General features: G+C 36.9%; 1 protein-coding gene across 1 annotated transcript in view; it reads left to right on the forward strand.

Annotated features, from left to right (window-relative positions):
* The window catches only part of LOC122798817, a 3,666,270-nt gene that overhangs the window by 1,713,922 nt on the left and 1,931,118 nt on the right, over positions 1 to 21,230 (forward strand). The window contains exon 12 of the mRNA XM_044067940.1: positions 4,821 to 5,076. Coding sequence (XP_043923875.1) covers positions 4,821 to 5,076 — 256 coding nt within the window. The remainder of the gene's footprint in view (positions 1 to 4,820; positions 5,077 to 21,230) is intronic.

Raw genomic sequence — 21,230 nt, forward strand, 5'->3', positions numbered from 1 at the left:
TGTAATTGGCTGATTCTGATACATTTCACCTGCCAGCTATGCTAGTTCTCTTTGATTACCTTCCTACTGCTGTTTTCCCTTCCCATTGCCTTCCTGTTTAAGCCCTGAGGCGCGCCATGCAAACCCAGTGCTCAGATGTGAACGGAGCTGCTATTTCCTAGTTTAATTTTTTTGTTTATTTGTTTAAAACCCAGTGTGTGGCATGCACACCCATTTAGGCAATGTAAATACTGCTAGGCAGTTTCAAACACACCCCCTTCCTTAGCTCTGCTAAGCTAAGGGTAAACCTGAGCTACAGAGCTCCAATAAGCTTACAGTATGCCTGACACACCCCTCTATGATGTCAGCTAACTCTTAGGTTTGCACCATGGTTTTCCCGCACCTACATGGTTGGGTGCTGGCTAACAGTGAGCGGAAATCTGTGATTCAGTATCATTCCCCTCATTTGCATGGAACTGACTGCTAATGCGTAGTTACAAGTCTAACACTGAGCCTTCCCCCTTAGCAACCACTATTCAGTGGCCTTGTTGTCTTCTGCCTACCATTGAATATAATGTCAAAATTGTGATTTTGCCTAAAAAGCTTTTTTCAAGGTTTTATTTTTATTTTTGGGCCGATCCCATTTGCATGCTGCTGCCCACTACACTTATACGGCCTATATCATCCAAAACAAAATAAAAGTTATGTTTGTTATTTTGAAACTATTTTCCATGCCAATGGCCATATATTTGGCCATTGGCATGCCTTCCACATTATATACACCCTCTATTTGGAGCTGTCTTGGCTCCGTTTTGTAGTTTGCAGAAATGTACTTGGTTACTAGCCGAGTACATTTCTGCAGGTTACACTTATCCTGCACGGATGGCTGCCTGGTTCCTGGATCACTAATTCACCTCATTTGCATGGTTTTCACCTGCAAATGGGGTAATTAGCATACAGGAGCTTTGTCGGTGCAGGGATAGTGCAGGAGCGCTTGTGCACGTCCTGGGAGCTTGTTCCTGGATCTCTCTGTGGCCATATTGCCTCCAGCGGCTCTTGCACTATTCCTGCATGCCGTGCAGCGCTTGCTGAATCCTGAGGTTTATTTAACAAAAATAAAACAACGGGTAAGAGCTTTCATTCTGTATTTAGAACTTCATCAGAACAAGTTCTTATCACATCAAACTAACATTTAAATAAATTTTAAGATTACATGACCCCTCATTTAATGAGTTAACCCTTTCCTTCTCAATATAACTTTATAACTTCCCTGTCGTTCATTCCCAGACTATTACTTGCATTTAATTTAATCTGCCAACAATATTCTAACCAATCTAATTCATCTTCAACATCCCATTTTACATTAAAATTACTAAATCGATCAATACAATCCATATTTTTCACTTCATCTAAATGTTTTTGGCTCACGTCTACCTAAAGCATTACTTAATTCCATTTTCTCCACAGCTTTCATGCATTTTAGTATGAAATTCTCTTACAGTTCTGCCAATGTAAAAAGCAGGACAGAAACCATATAACACTAAATATACTACATATTTTGATATAGCTATAGCTACCGAGCAGTGTAATTTCAATATATCTCACTGTTAAGCTTATTTTTTTGTCCCACTAATATGTATTTACAATAATTACAATTTAAGTATTTAAACATACCTTTATTTTGTACCATATTTCTTTCACCTCTACTTTTATGAATGTGCTCTTTTAAATGTTTACCCCAGCTAGACACAAACACTGGATCTTCACCTATAATATCTTTTAAATATTTAAAATTAACCAGGAATCTCCAATTTTTAAAAAATTTTATACAATTTTCATCTACTGAATTCTCCAGTACACAAGCTAAAGAGAATTTATTTCTTTCAGTAGCTATTTCATCAGATTCTTTATTAATTTCAGAGTTACACTGTGTAATACACTGATTTATTTTCTTAGTATCATTATTCATAGCACTATCTATTATTTTATCGGGATACCCTCTTTCATAAAATTTTGATTTAAACCTTCACATTCCATATTAAAGAAATGAGGATCATCTGTTAACTTGCTTACTCCTGTGAACTGATCTTTCACAATATTCTTTTTCAAAACTATGTATACTGTTAAAGTGCAAGTACTGTGTAATACCTTAAATCTCCTGTACTGAAGGCCCCTGGAATTCATGCAAATGATCCCTTAAGAACATATCAGTGTTTCAACTGCATGGCTTCTGAAATGCACATGACTTATTACTTTTTGAGTCTTTATGCGTACATTTAGGCCAATAAGCCAAACTCCACTTCCTGAAGACATACTATGTTTTAGACTTTTTGTGACCTCATCCGTAGAGGATAAGTGTATTGTTTGACTATAGAAATTGAGGGCCTAAACCCAATCTGATGTTTATTAAAATGAAGGCTCATAGGTTCACAGGTAAGTACTAGACTAGCTGCCCTTGTGGGGCTTTTCTAAGCCTAATCAGTTTCTTTCAGTGAAAATCAAATCCTGTACCTCTTGTCTGTGAGGAAAACACCTTAACTATTATGCCAACCCCAACCAAAGATACTTGCAAAATATCCCAGAAACAACATCCAAGCAAGGGTTATAAAGCTTACACAGACAAATCATTCCATAAATACTGCAGTAGATTTAGCCTAGTCTTCACTGTGTAATATTTTAAACCTCCTGTAGTAAGCCCATTAAATATTTGTAAATGGCCCCTTAAGGACATACCAGTGTTTCAGCTACATAGCTTCTGAATGCCCATGACTTATTACTTTTCAATTGTTTATTGGTGCATTCAGGCCAATAAAGCCAAACCCCACCAGCTGTAGACATGCCGTATTTCAAACATTTTGTGACCTCATTAGTGCAGCATAAGTGGATTGTTTGGCTATAATGTGCAAATCTTGATTAAAGGATTTTGCACAGAATAGATTCTCAGGGCTGAATTTGGGTGCACATTTCTAGAGCCAATGATGTTTGACAGTCTGATCAACTTTTTGTTTATTTTGCTTGAAACAAGTGGGGTGTTCTAGAGGGTAAATAAACCTTTCCACCAGTTAGACAGTTTTTACTGTTTTTTTTTTTTATTTTATTTTGCATGCGATCACAAACACTTTCAGACTCTGGGATAAGTGCTGTTACAACTGTGGCCTCCCTTAAGGAAATGTTAGATGCAGATATCTGTAAGGCAACAACTTAGTTATCAACTCACATTCAGAATTTTGACTACAAATGTTTATTTCCAGCCCAAAGTAAGAGAGAGACTACAGAACTCATTCTGCCATTCTCTCTGCTGCACAGATTGGTATTCTGCCCCTGGGTTATGATGATTAAAAATTGAAAGAAGGCTGGTAATAACAGTGCAAATTGTGTGTCAATGAAATAGTAAATAACTAACTTGTAGTTTGGCAGTTTCTGCTTTTCAGCATTCTCCTGATTTATTGTCCACTGTATTTTCCACAGTCCTAAAACACACTGGCCTGACTAAAAGTACAGTTTATGGTGTTGAGATGATTTTCACATAACTAGGCCTCATTTATAGAGACTGAGGAAATGAAGTGGGCGTGGCTGTTACACAGGAAGTGCAGCAGGATCTTTGCTGCTGTTCCTCCCCAGTAACACAGTAAGCTGTCTGCATCTCCCATGCAATATCCTGAGACAGGTAATGTCTCACTACTGTGGCAAGAGTGGTAGGTGGTGAAAGAAAGCTGCAGTGCCGCTGCATCACTGGAAGAGTCTACAGTGGGAGAGGTCAAAGAGGGAACTGTCAGACCAAATAAGTCTGTTGTTGTTGTTGTTGTGGAAGCTGTGGCTCTGAAAAAGTTAAGATCAGTGTTTTTTTCTGACTGATATATATATGTGGAGCTGCCACATGTGGGCTTCTTGCCATATTATAGAAAACAGAGTCGCCAGAAAATGTCTTCAGTGATGGGGAAATTGACTGCTGGATGCCAGAGGTAGCTGGGATAACCTACAAGTCATTAACCAAAGAGGGGGGAATATATATATATATATATATATATATATATATATATATATATATATATATAGTTCCCCTTCATAACATGTAATTCTCATAACACTGAAACTCAAAACACTGAGACCATAACATCGAAAACCCAAAACAATGAAAACTCATAACATCGAATATCAATAACACTGAAAATGTATAACATCGAATAGTGTATCATCAAACATGTAAATTTTATAATTTAATCTGTTAATCTTGTATCGCTATAAGATGTTGTAGTTTTTATTTATATAGTTATTATTTATATAATGTAGTAATTTATACTATTTATATAGTGTTTATTTTACCAATCTGTACGTGTTTTAGGCCATACCGGTAAGTGATTTAGACATTATGTGTACATTCTGTAGGGTGATCACAATACAGTGGGGTTAGGAAATTAACTTTTTTCCACTGTAGTGCGATCTTGGAGTTGGTATATTTAATTTACTGGGGGTGTGGGGAGCAGAGCCCCCTCACATGAGGGCACAGGGGGGATTGCCCCCCTGCAGAAACATAGTAAAAAGTCTGTTTGTTAGTTTGGTGTTATAGGTGGAGGGGATGCCATTTACATGTGCTTTGTAGTTTTCAGTGTTGTGATGCAAAGTTTCAGTGTTGTGAGTTTTCACTGTTTTGGGGTTTTGATGCCATGTTCTCAGTGTTTTGCATTTTGATGTCACGAAAATTAGATGTTTTGAAGTAGAATTATATATAAAAACTAGAAGTCAGTTGTTAGCTGGTTTGGTGAATACGTATCATGGTACTGTATCTTGTGTAGTGATGCGATTCATGTTCATTTTTTCGAAATTATTCTTCTTTCATATAGGAAATGCGAAGAGTTTCAAATAAAGGTATTGAGAGTGAAGATGATGATGATGATGATGATGATGATGATGATGATGACAGTGATGGTGATGATGATGACAAGTCTGTTGCAAAAGACGATAGCTTTTCAAGTGCCGTTTCTGAAAAAGATAGAAAGATGCCTGTTTTTTCGGTCAGTGCTAAGGACTATCTAAAGCTACGGGGAAAACTGGAGACAGAAGGGCAACCTCAGGTTTTCAATTGTGTAGAAGATACAGGTATGTAATGTGCTTCCCTTATGATTGGTACAAACAAAACGGAAAAGTTATTTCTCAGAAGGGTTATAAACCAGCATAATCCATCTCCTTCTGACCTAAGAAATTGAAATCAGTGATCAAAAGTGATCTTTGAAAATGAAAGTACCTTGGGAAGATAGAGCAAATGGATAATTGTAACACTGTTTATAAAACAGATAAGTAAAGTTTGTATGCCTTAGCAGGTAAGAAAGATGTAGGGGCTTGATGGATGTAGTAGTCCTCATAAAAAAAAAAAGATTGAAGCTCTTTAGTCCTACCATTACGTACTTCAGAGTACCTGACATTTGGGTTTAAAAAATATTGATCAGTGACTGTTGTTTCCTGGCTAGTGTCACTCCTCATATTATGCAGCTTCTGTACTGGACACGTGTTCACATAAATTATCCGGGCTGTTCTGTAAAAATCCCCTGTGTCTGCTACATTGAATCTTCTATATTTTCTTTCTTCTCATTTATTTCATAACATTTTGATATTGTTTAAAAAGTATAGTTTATCATTATTAACAGCATCTGAAATAAGTTAACACTGAAACAAGATTGCAGTGTGAGAACCTGTGTGTATGTGTATATGTGTGTGTGAGTGTATATGTGTGTGTGTGTATATAAAGTTGTAGGTGCAAATACAAAAAACGTCATATGGCTTGTTCTGTATTAAATGTGAGTAAAGAAAAAGAGGAATTATAGTAAATACTGGTATGTGGAAAAGACAATAATGCTGAAGTAAAGTTTTTTTTTTACTTTTGTAGTGTGTGTTTTGTTCATGTTTTTCCCTTGGGTGTTTTTTTTATATTGTTTTTGGGTAGGAGTTTATGCTGAGGTTTATATTTTGCACTTTCTGTTTTGCATTGAAGAATCATTGCCAGTGCAGTTCTTTGTGTGCGCCAGTGGTGATTCCTGTCATAAGGGAGATCTGTCCCTCTTTCAAGTTTGTGCGATGATGGAATTGGTCTGTTTAAGTCTGGGGGGGGGCATAGGAGGCTTTCCCCCTGACATGAGAAATGCATAAGGCTTGCCTGCCTGCAGAAAAATAAATTTTCTTTGTTATTTTTAGAAATTATTAGAATGTGCATTGTTTTATGTTTTGATATAAGGTATGTTCAGTTTATTTTGAATTTGGCCTTTTTTTCACCCTTTTGATGGTTACTCTTTTGTGAGTTCAATGTCACATGACATAATATTATTATATGATATTTGCCCCCCACACCCCCAGTAACTTAAATATACCAACTCTGAGATTGCACTACAGTGCAGGAATGGAAATCTTTCCATTCTGTACTATACGGAGATGCCGGTGTAAAGGGGACCCATATATATATCTATATCTATATATATCTATATATATATATATATATATATATATATATATATATATATATATATGTGTGTGTGTGTGTATATATTACATTCTGGCTGTAACTGAAAATTATTACCAGAAAAAAAAGATCAAGCAATACTGGATTGTGTAGCCACAGGTGTAAAACAAGACTATATTCTTTGATTATTTGTAGTGGACGATGATAGATAAATAAATAAACAGTTATTTGCAGTTGGTTCACATTTTGGTAACAGAACAAAGTCAGTTTTACCCACAAAAACTTTCTCCACTTGTGTTAAGGAAACTAAACAACATTCATTTTTACTTTTTCCTTGGTGACCAGAATATATAAAGGATAACTGGTTTCTTGTTTTTTTTTTATCTTTCTGCTGTAACAGAACAATTCACTGGCAAAATTATACTCCTGACAGCAAGGTAAACAGGTGGCAGAACAAACTGCACACTTAATAACAAGTTTAGAAAGTATAAATTCTTTTCAATAGCAAAAGATTTCAAATAGTTCTTTGTCTTGTACTTTTTGATTAGCAGTTTTGGCCACCAACCTTGCACCAGCAAGCTGAAACAATTATCAGTCTGCCAGTAAGGTATTTGGTTCTCATCGGGTTTTTCCCCATCTGCACAAATAACAAAGCCAAAATAATAGCTGTCTCTTTCATGGGCTTCCTCTTAAGTGTGTAGGAAACTCTAAACATTTCTTAAATGTAAACTTGAGGATAACATCAGCAGAAGACATTGCAGATGTTGATGTGGAGTTAGAACAACACAAATGCTGGAAAACAATCAGTGGGCATAACTTTGAAGTACAAGGTTCAAAGTAATTTGTAGTGGTTGAAGTCATCAACAAAAAAAAATGTGTGTTAAAACAAAGAGGAAGAGGTCTCTTACCTCTGATGTTTGTGTAAAGATACGTTTACCAAGCATCACTGGTTATAAACAATAGCTCCCACAGACAAGCTGTCAAGTTTAAATATCGACTTCTCTTTCCCTCCTTCACTACCCCTACTGGAAAAGTGTATCCCAACTCCTAGCAATCATGGCAAATACCTCTCCTATTCAAAGCATTCCATTTTTTGAACACATACTGAACTCCCTCATAGTACTTTGCTTGGGTCTCGCAGACCAAACAAAATCTGTCGTTAATCAGCTGCAGACCATTAAAATTGGCAGATTTCCTACCATGCCTACCTAACAGGGTTGAGAGATTGGTATGTTGGTTAAGGTGTTTACCTCACATACACAAGTTGCAAGGTTTTATTGTAATTTTTGCAGGAAATTGGCAAGGCTTAAAATGGCCCAAAAGGGCCGCTAGCCTAGTACCTCGCTATAAACCTATGAATGTATGACAAGTGTAACCTTAAAGGGCCAGCTGCCTCACATATCTCAGCTACCCTAAAAGCTTTCCTGACCAGCAGTACTACATCTCCTGTAGGCACTGAGTACAAGGTATCACTTGATAACACCATCACTGTGTTGCAAATTATATTTACACACACACACACACACACACACACACACACACAAAATGATGAATCATACGTGTGTGTGTGTGTGTGTGCGTGTGTGTGTGTAGATATAAATCTAGTATTTATATCTATATAGGTATATATCTTTTTATTCTTTTGACTTTTCCCAGTTAGGGGTCACCACAGCAGATCACACACTCATGCCTTGGGCCAATTTAGAGAGTCCAATCCATCTACAGCATGTCTTTGGGATGTGGGAGGAAGTCAGAGCACCCAGAGGAAACCCACACGACCACAGGGAGGACATGCAGATTCCACATAGAAGGCACCCCAGCTGAGGATCAAACCAGAGAACCTCTTGCTGTGAGGCGGCAACGCTAACTGCTGCACCATCGCAGCCGCCTTTATATATATGTATATATATATATATATATATATATATATATATATATATAAATATACACACACACACACACACACATATATATATATATATATATATATATATATATATATATATATATATAAAATATATATGTATATATATAAAGAGTGAGAGAAAAATCTAATATATATATATATATATATATATATATATATATATATATACATACATATATATATATATATTATTTATAGATACATATATACAGATATAGACTTATGGGTCCTTTATGTATGAAGACTGCAAGTGAGATTTTCAGAACTCTGCAAATTTTAACTGTGATTAGATTCAGATACTGAGAATAGAATACAACTCAAAAACTAATCTCACAGCAGTTAAGTATCATATGACAAAAAGTTAATATGATTTTGTACGTACTGCATTGAGAACATTTGCTACTGCTTTCACTATAAAGAGACATTTCTAGTACAGCACTCAACCATACAAAGATGTCATATCTGAACTAATGTGTGCCTGTCATTATGGATGCTTTTAGTTGTCCAACACACTCAGGATGCCCTAGGAGATTTAGATAATAGGGAAGAATACTGTGATATCTATGAATATATCCCTCATCCTTTTGTACTGTTTTTTTTCTTGTGTCTGATATTTTACAGCAGGATCAACTTGGCCAAAGTTTAGTACTTTGCATTTGTTTTCACTGAACCTCAACTGCTAATTTTCTGCCGAAGCTGGTCAGCATTTTCACATTCTTCCTTATGGTATTCTTCCTCTCTGAGGTGTTGTGACTGTCTTTGTGTCATTGAATAAGTTAATCATGTCCTTGTTTCCCTATGCTATAACTATATCAAATATGGTGAAGAGTTTTAGACCAGTGGTTGACCCCTATGGCAGTCCACTAATCATTTTCCTTATTCCTAACATCATGCTTTCACCACAATTTTGTGCAAGTTACTGTTCAACTATGTAGCAGCCCAGTTCCACAGACTTGGTTCTTTCACCAACCTCTCTAGATTTAATGCTATCTCTCTTTGTTTGACTTGAGCCAAAGGCCTTGGTGAAATCCAGGTAATCATGCCTACTGGTAGTCCCCTGTCAAACTCACATTTATCAAAGTCTTAAAACCAGATCAGGTTTGGAAATAGAAGGAGATTCTGCTTGTTGTTCTTCTGGTAGTAAAAACCAAAGGAGAGATTGTGCCAGTGAAACCTTTTCCAATGTGTTAATGGAAAATGCATGCAAGAGAAAAAAGCACAAGAGTTGACTAAAAGAACTGAGAGTATATTGGAAATGAAGCACAGACTGGATTTTGGAGCTGGAGATAAACAGGAATAAAGACAGCTACTCAGAAACTGACAAATGTGGGATTACAAAGCATTTGTCATATTTGTGAAACATGACAGAAAAATAAAACCTGAAAGTATTGGACTTTTTGACTTTGTTAAACTTGTAGGGGACTCTAAAGCATATGCCCTACTTCATGTCATTAATGTCTGGAAGAACACTTAGGAGATGAAAAGAAGAGGGAGAGAGTTAAATTTAAGTAAATCAAAATTCTGTTCTTTGAGCTAAAACATGATATAAACTGCATGTTATAAAATAAAGGTTTCTCATGTGTAATAGGGATACTAAAGTAAATGGGTGCCCCTGTTTTTTTTCCTTTTGTCTTTCTCCTTGTTCAGTTTTAAGAACTGTAGGAATTGCAACGTAAACAAAGAAGAAAAGTCTGGTCAAAAGACCATGACACAAGAAAAATGGACCTGCTTTTTCTCATTCTTGCGTAGGGGAATGGCTGAATTAAGGCTCTTGGCTTGATCTATTAACAAGTTTTAAGAGAAAGCAAATAAATAAAAAAAGAATATTGAATACAATAAAGCTTTCCTCTAGCAAGTACATATCTGGTTCTAATGTCTGCATGGAGACAATCTGATCAAGAGCAATAAAAATAGAATAATTATTCCTTTCAATGACCAGAAGATAATGTTTTCTGAAAGTATTTAAGTGTTTTCCCAATCTGGGAGAGTAATAAAGATGAGACAAAAACATACAGTACTTAGAAGTACAGACTGTAACATGTGTCTTAACATAGATAACCTTCATTTTAGGCTAACCCAAGTTTGTAAAAGTGGCTGTCACTTTGGGAAAGTTGTTCCTATTAGGAAGGTAAAATTTGAGTATTTGAAGATGTACATAGTTTTGTGTGGTAGTATTAAGTTAATATTTTTTAGGGGTGTATTTGCTTTTTTTTGAGGGCTTTCAATAGAACAAAACGATTTGTAAAATGTGACATAGACTCAAATGGATATGATAGGAAATAACTATATAAAAGGTCAACCTATTAGTGCATGCATGTAACACAAAGGCTGGAACAAGATACTTAGCAAAAAAGAGTTTACACATAAAACATGGGAATAATAACTTTTTAACGTAATGATGCCTTCTGTGTTATCTTTAAATGTAAATGGTCTCACAGATGTATACAAAAAAGAAAGAGTAGTGAACTATATTAAAAATGTATAGTACAAATAGTTATAGTACAGGAGACATATTTGGAAAGAACTGAACATGTGAATTTGATAAAGATTTTCAGGACAGTTATTCAGCAGAATACCTCGGGGAAAGGAAAAGAGGAGTACTTATCTTAATTGCAAGAGGATCTCCAATAGTGATATAAGAGGATAAAAAAGATAATAATGGTAGATTTGTAGTATTAAGGGGCTGCTGGCAAGGGAGGAGGATTGCAATGACATACTTATTTTCCACCTAAAGCTGTTATAATGGAGCTTAAGAACATTCTGGAGGAAATAATCAGCTTTCAGCAGGGAATATTACTTATAGGTGGGGAATGGAATTTAATTTGCAGCAGTGAAGATGTGTCTAGTGGGCCCAGAAGGGAAACTATAATAAAAGAAGGTAGATATTTGAACAAATGTATGATTATATTTGACATGGAAGATGTGAATTCAGTTGTAGGAGTTTGGAGTGAATTTACATATTATTCCCCAAGATACAAACACTGGGCTAGGCTAGACAGAACTTACATTTCACAGAAACGTTCATTTAATTGAAAGTTTTGATAAGCATCCAATAACTATTTCAGACCATGCACCAGTAATAATTAAAACAAAAATGCAGGTTAATGAAATAAAAATTACACATGGGTGCTTTCCCACCTATCTATTGAAAAGAGAGGAATTTAAGGAATGGGTAGTGGAAATTATTCAGGAGTTAATAGAGAAGATATAAATGTCTTCTGAAAATATAGCTAAGGGTTGGGTAAAATTAAAATGGAGTTTAAAAATAGGGTGGAAATAAAAAACGAGAAAGAGGGTTAAAAAGTAACAAGCATTATTAAGAGGGACTGACAAATGTAAAAGTATTGCAAAATAGGAAGAATCTCAAGGGACAAGAAGAGGAGCAATTGCAGAATGCTAAACAGAAAATAAGGGATTACCTCAATAATATGCATGAGCTTTGAAAGATTGCTGTTAAGCAACTGTTTTTTTTATATTAACTCCAGAGCACAACAACTTTTAGCACAATGGCTCAGGCAACAGAAAGTAGAAAAGGTTGTTACCAAGCTTAGGGAGCCCATAACTAGAAAGACAACAAGAGATGCCATAGAGCTACTAGAAATATTTTTGAAATTTTATGAAAGTCTATATAAAGCAGAGAAATATGGAAATCAAGAAAAGGTATAAATTGAAATGTTTCTGTAAGAATTAAATATGCCAAGGTTAGAGGTATATGAGGCACAATTACTAACAATTAGGATAGGAGGAGACGACATACAAATGGTGATTTATAACCAATCCACAGGAAAGTCCCCAGAAATAGATGGTATTCCTGTGGAAGTCTGGAAGATAGGAGAAAAAAAACTCATAAAGATCTGGAAGGTTTTGTTTAACAGTCTTTTAAGAGGAGGAGAAGTACCAACATCCTGAAAGGAAGCGATTGTGGCTATAATACCTATAGAGGGTAAATACCCATCCGATCCAGTTACATACAGGCCCATTTCAATCCTAAACCATGATTATAAAGCGTTTATGTCTATAATGGCTAAAAGAATGGCAAATATGATACCAGAATTGATAGATAACGGCTCAATGTGGTTTTGTGGAGGGGAGGCAAACATTTCACATCATTAACAGAACATTGATGATCCAGACAGAAGCAGAATGTAAGAAAATACTACTGTTGTGATAGGTCTTGATGCAGAGAAAGCATTTGACAGAATAAGCTGGAGTTTATGAGCAGGACAATGGAAGCATTTGCATTCCCAGATAAAATTAAAAGGTTGATTAGGAGGATATGTGAGATATCGGAGGGAAAAATTAAAGTGGGTGGGTTCCACTCTGATAATTTCTGTTTGAGCAGAGGAACCAGGCAGGGTTGTCCTCTTTCTCCTTTGTTATTTGCATTATATTTAGAACCATCGGAAAAGTAATGGTATGGTAACTGGTATGGTAGTCAAAAAAAGCTGGCTCTGTTTACAGATGATGTTATTTTCTACCTGATAAAACCAGAAAAGGACATTTTGGTGTTGTGGAACATTTTGGGCCAGCTTCAAATCTTTTTGGGATACAAAATTAATAAAACTAAAACAAAGGCAATAGCAGTAAATTATGTACCCTCACATGGATTGGTTCAGCAATATCCATATTTATGGGGAGATGATAAAAGGAAGTACTTAGGAGTATGGATTAGAAAGGATTCTGGTCTGGCAGATAAGAATATGTGAGAAAAGAGTAAACAAAAGATAATACAAAAACTGAGAAATTGGAAGTTCTTTTATATAGATTTGGATAGCAAGATACAAGCAGTTAAAATATATTTAGTCCCTTAAGTTTTATACACAAGTCAGGCATATTTTATCAACTAGAGGAGAAGTTGTGGAAAGCAATTAATAAAAAGCTGAAGGATTTTATCTGGGAGGGGAAGACAGGAAGACTCAAATGGTATAAGCTGATTCTTCTGATAGAACAAGGCACTTTAGGATTACCCGATTTGAAGGGGTATTTCAGAGCCACTCAGCTAAGGCTCTTATACACAGCACAAGCAGAAACCTATAGTTCAAAGTGGAAAGGAAGGATGATGAAATGGGGAGGAAGCTCAAGAAGTAAGGAGAGATTGGGATTTTGGATGCAGATCCTTAAGGAGAATAACAATAAACATACAGAATATTATATTCTAAAAGTAGCAGAAAGTATTCTAAAAACTAAGCCAACATGGGAACTGAGAAAAGGAGATTCTGTCAATAGAGATGACTGAAGTTTGAGATACAACAAGCAAGAGGAGGCTTGGAGTTGTTTGAGAAAACTGGCAAAAGAACCAAGGTACTGGGAGCAAAAAACTGGAGAGGGAAAGGTAATAGAATGGGAAGATGCCAAGAATGGATTTGGACCACAGGCTAGAGATTACCTTCCCTATCAAGGATTGATATCAAAGAGAAAGAAATAGGGGGATCTTAAATGAAAGACCAGCACAGGTAGAGGTTTTTAGGAGAATCTATAACAGAAGCTGCTGCTAAAAAAGGGATAATTAGTAGAGTATATAAAATATTGCATTATAAATATAAGAATCAATCAGAGGAATTTAGAAAGTATTTGGAAAGAGAGATTGGATAAGCAATTCACAAAGAAAGAATGGGGGGGATATATGTATGTCTCTCAAATGCACAACAAAGTATAGACGATTTAGGATCTTTGCTGGGAAGTGTTTACGCTGGTTCTCCTACCATCCCTAACCCTTTCCCCTATCACTTTCGCTCTGAAACTGTAGACTTGCTCAACAAACATTTCATAGACAGCATCTCTAAACTCCTACCCTCTGGTAACTCTGCTCATCTCAACTTTTCTGTGTCACCCTCACCTCGCCCTAAACCTTTATGCTCCTCTGTCTCTCAGCCTTTTACCTGGCAACCTGTTTCTACTAAATATATCAAATCCCTGCTTTTTAAAATAAACCATGCTCTCCCTCCACTGATAAACTCCCCCCATAATTTCTGAAAATTTCTGCTGACTCTGTTGCATACACTGTCTCTATCTTAATCATCCACTCCATTCAGGAATCTACTGTACTGGAAATATGGAAATCCTTCTATACCACTCCTCTACACAAAGGTGGCAACTCTGTTGAACCCTGTAACTATAGATTGCTATTCTTTCACCACTCTCTAATATCCTTGAAAAATGTATACATGCTCAACTACTGTCCTATCTCATTCACGAAAATCTCCTCACCCCCTTGCAACATGGTTTCCGCCCTAAACACAGTGCCTCGACTGCCTTACTGTCTTTTACTCAAAAGGTTGCAGAAGGTAGGGACAATAACCTCCTCATCTCCTGTCTATTCCTTGATCTTTCTAAAGCCTTCGACACTGTTTCTCATCCCATCCTTCTTAACAAACTCTCAGACCTAAACTACTCTCCTTCTACTCTTGGCTGGTTCCAATCTTACCTTACTGGCAGAAAACAAGCTGTTAGATGGCAGCCGGCTTTCTCATCCTTCCTTGCATTTCAAACAGGAGTACCCCAAGGCTCCATACTTGGTCCGCTCCTTTTCAGCATTTTTACCAACATAGCCGGCCTTAGGCATAGGCCAACTAGGCGGTCACCTAGGGCGTCACTGTAGTAGGGGCACTTTTCCAGTATGTATTTGGTGTAGGTAGACCAGGATGGGGCACCAGGTGTTGTGGTGGGGGATGCCAAGGAGCCCTTTTGCTTAGGGCACCAGTTGACGTAAGGCCGCTCCTGTTTACCAACAGCCTACATTCATCTGTAATGCATTATGCAGATGACTCTACTCCCTTATCTGTCTCCAGTACTATCTCTGAACTACACACACTAACACAGAATTCCTTTATCTCTGTTGAAAAATGGCTCAGAAACAATCAACTAATCTTTAACCCTAAGAAAGCTCAGCTCCTTCTCTTCCTACCTCAGACAGTCTCTCACCTTAAATCCAATTTTTTTCTCTTTCCTCCTTAGATGGCACCACTATCTCCCCTGCCTCACGCACCAAACTCCTTGGGGTAACAATTGATGACCGACTAAAATTTGACTTGCACATGCAACAGGCCATCAAAAAAGCACCAAAAACTTGGACTACTTTATAGGAAAAGAAATTCCTCACTATGCCACTAAATGCACTCTTGTGCAGGCATTTCTCTTACCTAGACTTCTATACGCTTCCCCCATCCTTACTAATATCCAAACTACCTCAGTGTAGAAACTGGAACAAACATACAACAAAATTGCCAGATTTATTCTAAACCAACCAGTCTCTTCACATCACTGCCTCTCACTAAACAAACTTCAGTGACGGAATTTCCGCACCTTCTCCTACAATCGCAACTCCACATTAACTTTTCCATACTCAACAACCCCTCTGCCTGCCCTGCTCTCGCCTCCCATGTTACTCTCTACTCTTCCCTCTGGCCTCTCCAGAGTACTAATCAGCATCTTCTCTCAGTTTATAAACTCAAAAGGAATATTGGCAAACTACTTTACAAACACTCTGTCTCACTAAATTGGAACAAACTCCCTCTCCATATTAGATCCAACATTTCCTTTCCCTGTTTTAAAAAGGAGCTTAAATCCCACCTACTAAACTTGATATTATGCCTTGACCACACGTCATCTTAGTCTGACTTACTGTATAACCTGATGCATCTCCTAACTTTCTTTCTATGTTAGTAACTTCTGCTTAAATTAACCTCCTAATCCCTCAGCTCTACTACTATAGCCCCCTCCTTTCTCTCCCCCTCTCATTCTCCACACTATTTATCTTTTCTCCCCACTTCCTATAAATGTCTATACATTGTCCTTCATTTGAACAGTTATCTTTTTGTTTTTACTCTCATATGTAGTAAATTTTAGACCACTGCTATCAGTGCAGCCCTTAATGTTCATATTGTTTTTTCTTTTGTTTTTCTCTTTATAATTAGTTTTGTATTTGCTTTGTTATTTTTAATAGTTTTTGTCCTGTATGTTTACCTTTGCTTATGTTTGCTGGAGCTCTTTCCCCTTGGGTCTCCACTAAAAATGGGTGGCTTGCTATCAATGCAATGCAAATAGCTAATAACCTTTTCTTTCTACAATTTTTTTGTATTGTGATTATTTAATGTTTGTATATTGTCACTCACTTTATCTTTACTTATGTTTGCTGGGGCTTTCCCCCATGGGTCTCCACTGAAAACAGGTTTGTTTGCAAACTCATTTGGACTAACCCGATTAACAAATGTGAAATAAATAAATTTTATACCCCAAGTAGACTCCAAAGAATTTTCCTCGGTTAGACAGCAAATGTTGAAGGTGTGATGGGGAAGAAAGAGGTAATTGGGAACATATTTTCTGGGAATGGCAGACTTCAAAGATTCCTGCAGACTGCTCTGTCAGAGATACATGGTGATCAAATTGGTGTAACTAAGGAAATTAATTTTGGAGCTTTAATACAGAATCAGAATTGCCTAGACATAGTAAGCTCTTGCTGAGTCTAATTATGATGGCTGCCAAAAAAGCAATTACTAGAAAATGGAAATTAGAATCTAAACCAACTGTACTAGAAGTAGTGAATATAGTAACATAGATAAAACAACTGGAATTGGGATCTTTAGAAAACTGTAGGAACAAATTACATAGAGTAAAATGGGAAACTGGGAAGAATACATGCAGAGGAGGAACAAGGTTTAAAAGAAGGCAGGATTTGAATGAGCTATGTAATGTCTGACTGATAATGACTGGCTAGATTATAAGTGATGCATAGTGTTTGTAATGAAAATTGTGTCAATATGGTTTGTGATGTATAATGTTTGCAGCTAAAATTACGTCAGTATGGTTTGTTTTCATTTATATAAATGTACGATTGTCTATGTCATATGCAATAATTTAGTAAAGATGTTTCTTGTTTAAAAAAAAACAGATCAGGTTTAAGTGACTGTCCCCTCTGCCCCTCATCTCATGTTAGTTGCTGTCCTGGAGGCTACTGTTTTCCAGGAAAGTAACCCGTCTTCCCCTTAGGATTCCCTCTGTGACTTTACCTGATTCTAATATTAGGCTAACAGGCTTGTAGCTCCCTGGATTGTTTCTGCTTCCCCATTTACACTGGTAAAACAGTTACCATCTCCCAGTGGTCTATCAGTTCTCCAGTGACCAGCAATCTGTTGAAGATATGAGGAGGTCAGCCAGCAGAAGTTCCAGAATCCTGAACATTCTAGAAAGTATTTGTTGTGGTCCCTGTGCTTTGCTTCCCTAAGGTCATTTAGATCTCTCTCCATCTCAACTTTTCTATTTTGGTGATCGCCCTGGTCGTTTCCTTCATTACTTACTAAGTCTAAGGCAAGAAGCAAATCTTCTTACTCATTTTGACACTCTCACCTGTTCAGTATAATCAGTCCTGCCTGAGTTAGAATCACATCCAGAATTCTATATTTTTTAATACAGTCCTACATCTTCTTCCTACCCCATTCCTTTAATCTCTTTCTCCTTATGTATCTTATCTTTATCTTTCTCCTTAATGGGTCTGGGGAGATAAGACAGTTCATTATTAATCACTCAGCCCTTTCCTCTAACTTAACTGCCAAGACAGTTAATGCAGTGTCTCACACTCTCTCTGCTCTATTGCATCCCTGTGGTTCATAGGTAGTTATGAGGCATGCAATCCAAAAGACCATTAATGAGCCTAGCACAGTTTCCTAATTTCCCTAGAGCAATGTCTAGTTAAGTCACTTGCTCAGCCTTGCACAGGAAGCAAATGGAGGCTGAGGCAATGAAACCCTGGACTACAGGAAGCAGCTTTTAGCTTAACATCACTTTCTCTGTCTTTTATATATATATATATATATATATATATATATATATATATATATATATATATATATATATATATATATATATATATATTCAAAATTAGTTAAAGTCAGGTTGTATTTTGCTGACACTCTGATCAATTAAACAGATGGTTGACTATTGTATAAGCTCTCACAGTCTTGGGGGTTGGGGAATATGCCCTTATATTTAGTTAGCATAAATAGTTAGAAGGTGTAGGGAGGTTTCCCCTTACAAAAAAGAAAGTTTTTAAGTTTTTTTTTTGTTCCAGTTTTTTGTGTTGCATGATCCAGGTTTATTTCTCTACGCATGCCTAGATGTTAAAAAAAACAGTATGATGGGCCAATCACCTGACAGCACAGGGACTGCCTTTCAGACCCACAGACAGGACTCTTTCAGTTTTCTAGTGCCATGGTAAAGAGAAGGATCTCTGAAAAGATTGCCCTTGTTCTGGATTTTTCAGCTGCTGTGCTCAGATAAAAAAACTTTTTGGGTTTTATTTTCTTCCCAAACATTTTCTATTTGTGCTTGAGTACTGTATTCTTTTGTTTTTTTTTTTTCTGATTAGAAATGTTGTATATGCTTCTGTTTTTACTTTGACTATAACAGTAAGGCCCATGCTGTTGATTAAAAACTTCATTTTATTGAGTGCAGTATTCACAATAGTAACCCCTTCAGAAATAGAGTACATGTTGCTTTTGATGCCATTTTGTATGTTAAACATTTTTACCAGAATTTGTTGTCTGTTTATTATTTATTTCTGGTCTAATACTGTTATAGGTTATATCCATCCATTTGGAATGAAGCTAACTTTTTTCCACAAAATCAGGGACTTTTGTGCATGCATTTTGTAATTAAAACTGTGTTACTGAAAGTATGTCATTTTATTCAGTGCAGGGTTCAGAATAATATCCCTACAAATTATACCTCACATTGCTATTTAGAGAGAGAATAGTGGAAATTGTCCATTTTTGCTTGGCTGACCATGCAGCCAGTATTTGGTATTGACCTGATTAGTGTTTTGTCCCCTGACTTGATGAAGTCAGATATGCCCTCCACCACTAGTATCTACCCCTTGCGCACCTAAAAAATATATAAGTAAATCAAGAAATATGACTCAGCCTATGGCTTGTGACTTCTCAGTACCCTTAAGCAGGCTGTCAGACCACTCACCTTCTATTGTCTCCAGGTCCCCTGGTGTGGTGTTAGTACCACAAATGTGCATGACACAAGAGTCAGACATGCCTTTCAGGGCTGTATCAGTGTCTGGTTCAGGTACAGGAGAACCAAGCTCTTTATGTGCAGGGGAGGTCAGGGGTATGGAATGTGTTGCCAGTGCTGATACATCTCCCCCAGAGGATTCCCATACTAGAGTAGTGCATGCCATAAGGAGATAGAAGACTGACCATATCACAGGGAAACAGTTTCTGACTGTGTTTACACCTGAGTTGGTGGCTATGGCTGCATCCTTTGTACAGACAGTGGATTACGGGTTGCATACATGAGGTATAATTATCACTAATGCCCATACCGCCATTCAGCCACCCAGGTGCCCCCATTTTGAAAAGGATTCAGAATGTGAAGTTTCAGAAGTGTCAGAGTCAGATCATTCAGCTTCCTCTGATGATAAACAACTACAGAAACTCAAACATATGTTTTCTTTTTAACAAATGCTGGCTAGAGTAAGGGATATATTAATGTGGGAGCAAACTTCGGCTGTTCCCGAGATCTGCAGGGTATACGATCTTTTGGAGGATGAGACCCTGGATGTGTTGACCTTTCTTCTATTAATCCCAGCATGGAAGATGTTTTTAAGAAAGCTTGCAATTCTCTCCTATTGAATGACCCTTTGCCTAAAACAGTCTTTAAAAAATTCAGGATGTACTCAACCTTGCTTGGTTTCTAAGCCTCCTTGTCTTATCCGAGTGCTGTGTCCCACAACATCTTCCAACAAAAATACTATGTCTTTATCAAACATGGAACCTTCAGATAAGCTAAGCAAGTAGCTAGAATCTCAGAGAAAGAAGTTGGTGCAGTTCAACATAGCAGACTTTAAGGTGTTTAACTACCATGTTGTGTGTGGAAGTTTGTGTTGAGATGTATGTTTGGTTTAGACAAGTATGTTGCATTGTTACCTACTGAGCAAAAAATATTTGTTAAATATATAGTGTCTAATGTTTTTCAAGTGTTTAAACATGCTTTAAAGAGTGCCTTGGAAGGGGTTGATTCTATTTCTAGAAATGCAGGTGTGTCTGTGGTAATAAGGATGTATGATGAGTTAAAAAATAAATTATGAATGCTCCACTTTATTTTGATTGTGATAATTGGTACAGCGGCTAATCAGATTCTCAAACACTGGGATGATAGTGATATAAGGGGTGTCTTTTTTATCACTGTTGTAGTAGTCTTTACCTTAGGCATCTCCTGCCAAGGATAGTCCAACTCTCAGCCAGTATACCAAAGCCTTTAGATCTTGTATGCCTATTTCCTGTATAAAAAAACTTCTATTGAAACGTAAGCCTACAAAACTTGCAGCTGACAATCAATACCTAAAAATAGCAGCAGAAGCCTTAGCGTATCCAGTCTCTATCTTAATTAATCAGTCCTTATCAGAAAGCTATGTCCTCACACTGTGTAAAATATCCAACCTCATTCCCCTTCATAAAGGCGACTCCTCCACTGAACTTTCCAATTACCACCCCATAGCCATCCTTTCTTCACTTTCCAAGATACTTCAGAAATGCATCCATTCTCAAGTCTTAGACTACGTCTTAGCCAATAACCTCCTCTCCAGTATCCAGCATGGCTTCAGGCCATACCACAGCACTACTAGCACCTTGTTGTCTTTCGCTAACACTATCCTTCATCATAAAAATAATGGCCTGTTCTCCTCTGCTATATTTCTGGATCCACCCAAGGCTTTTGAAATGGTCTCACACAAATTACTAATCTCTGTTCTCACTAACCTATCCTTTTCCCAATAAGTTACTGATTGGTTTCACAGGTCACAGCTATCTAACTGTCTGCCAACAATCAGTTGTCTGCCATAATGACTTATTTCCTCAGCTTCCTGTAACACTCGGT

The sequence above is a fragment of the Protopterus annectens genome, chromosome 3.part1 (genome assembly GCF_019279795.1).
Source record: "Protopterus annectens isolate FY-2018-M chromosome 3.part1, PAN1.0, whole genome shotgun sequence".
Lineage (NCBI taxonomy): Eukaryota > Metazoa > Chordata > Ceratodontiformes > Protopteridae > Protopterus > Protopterus annectens.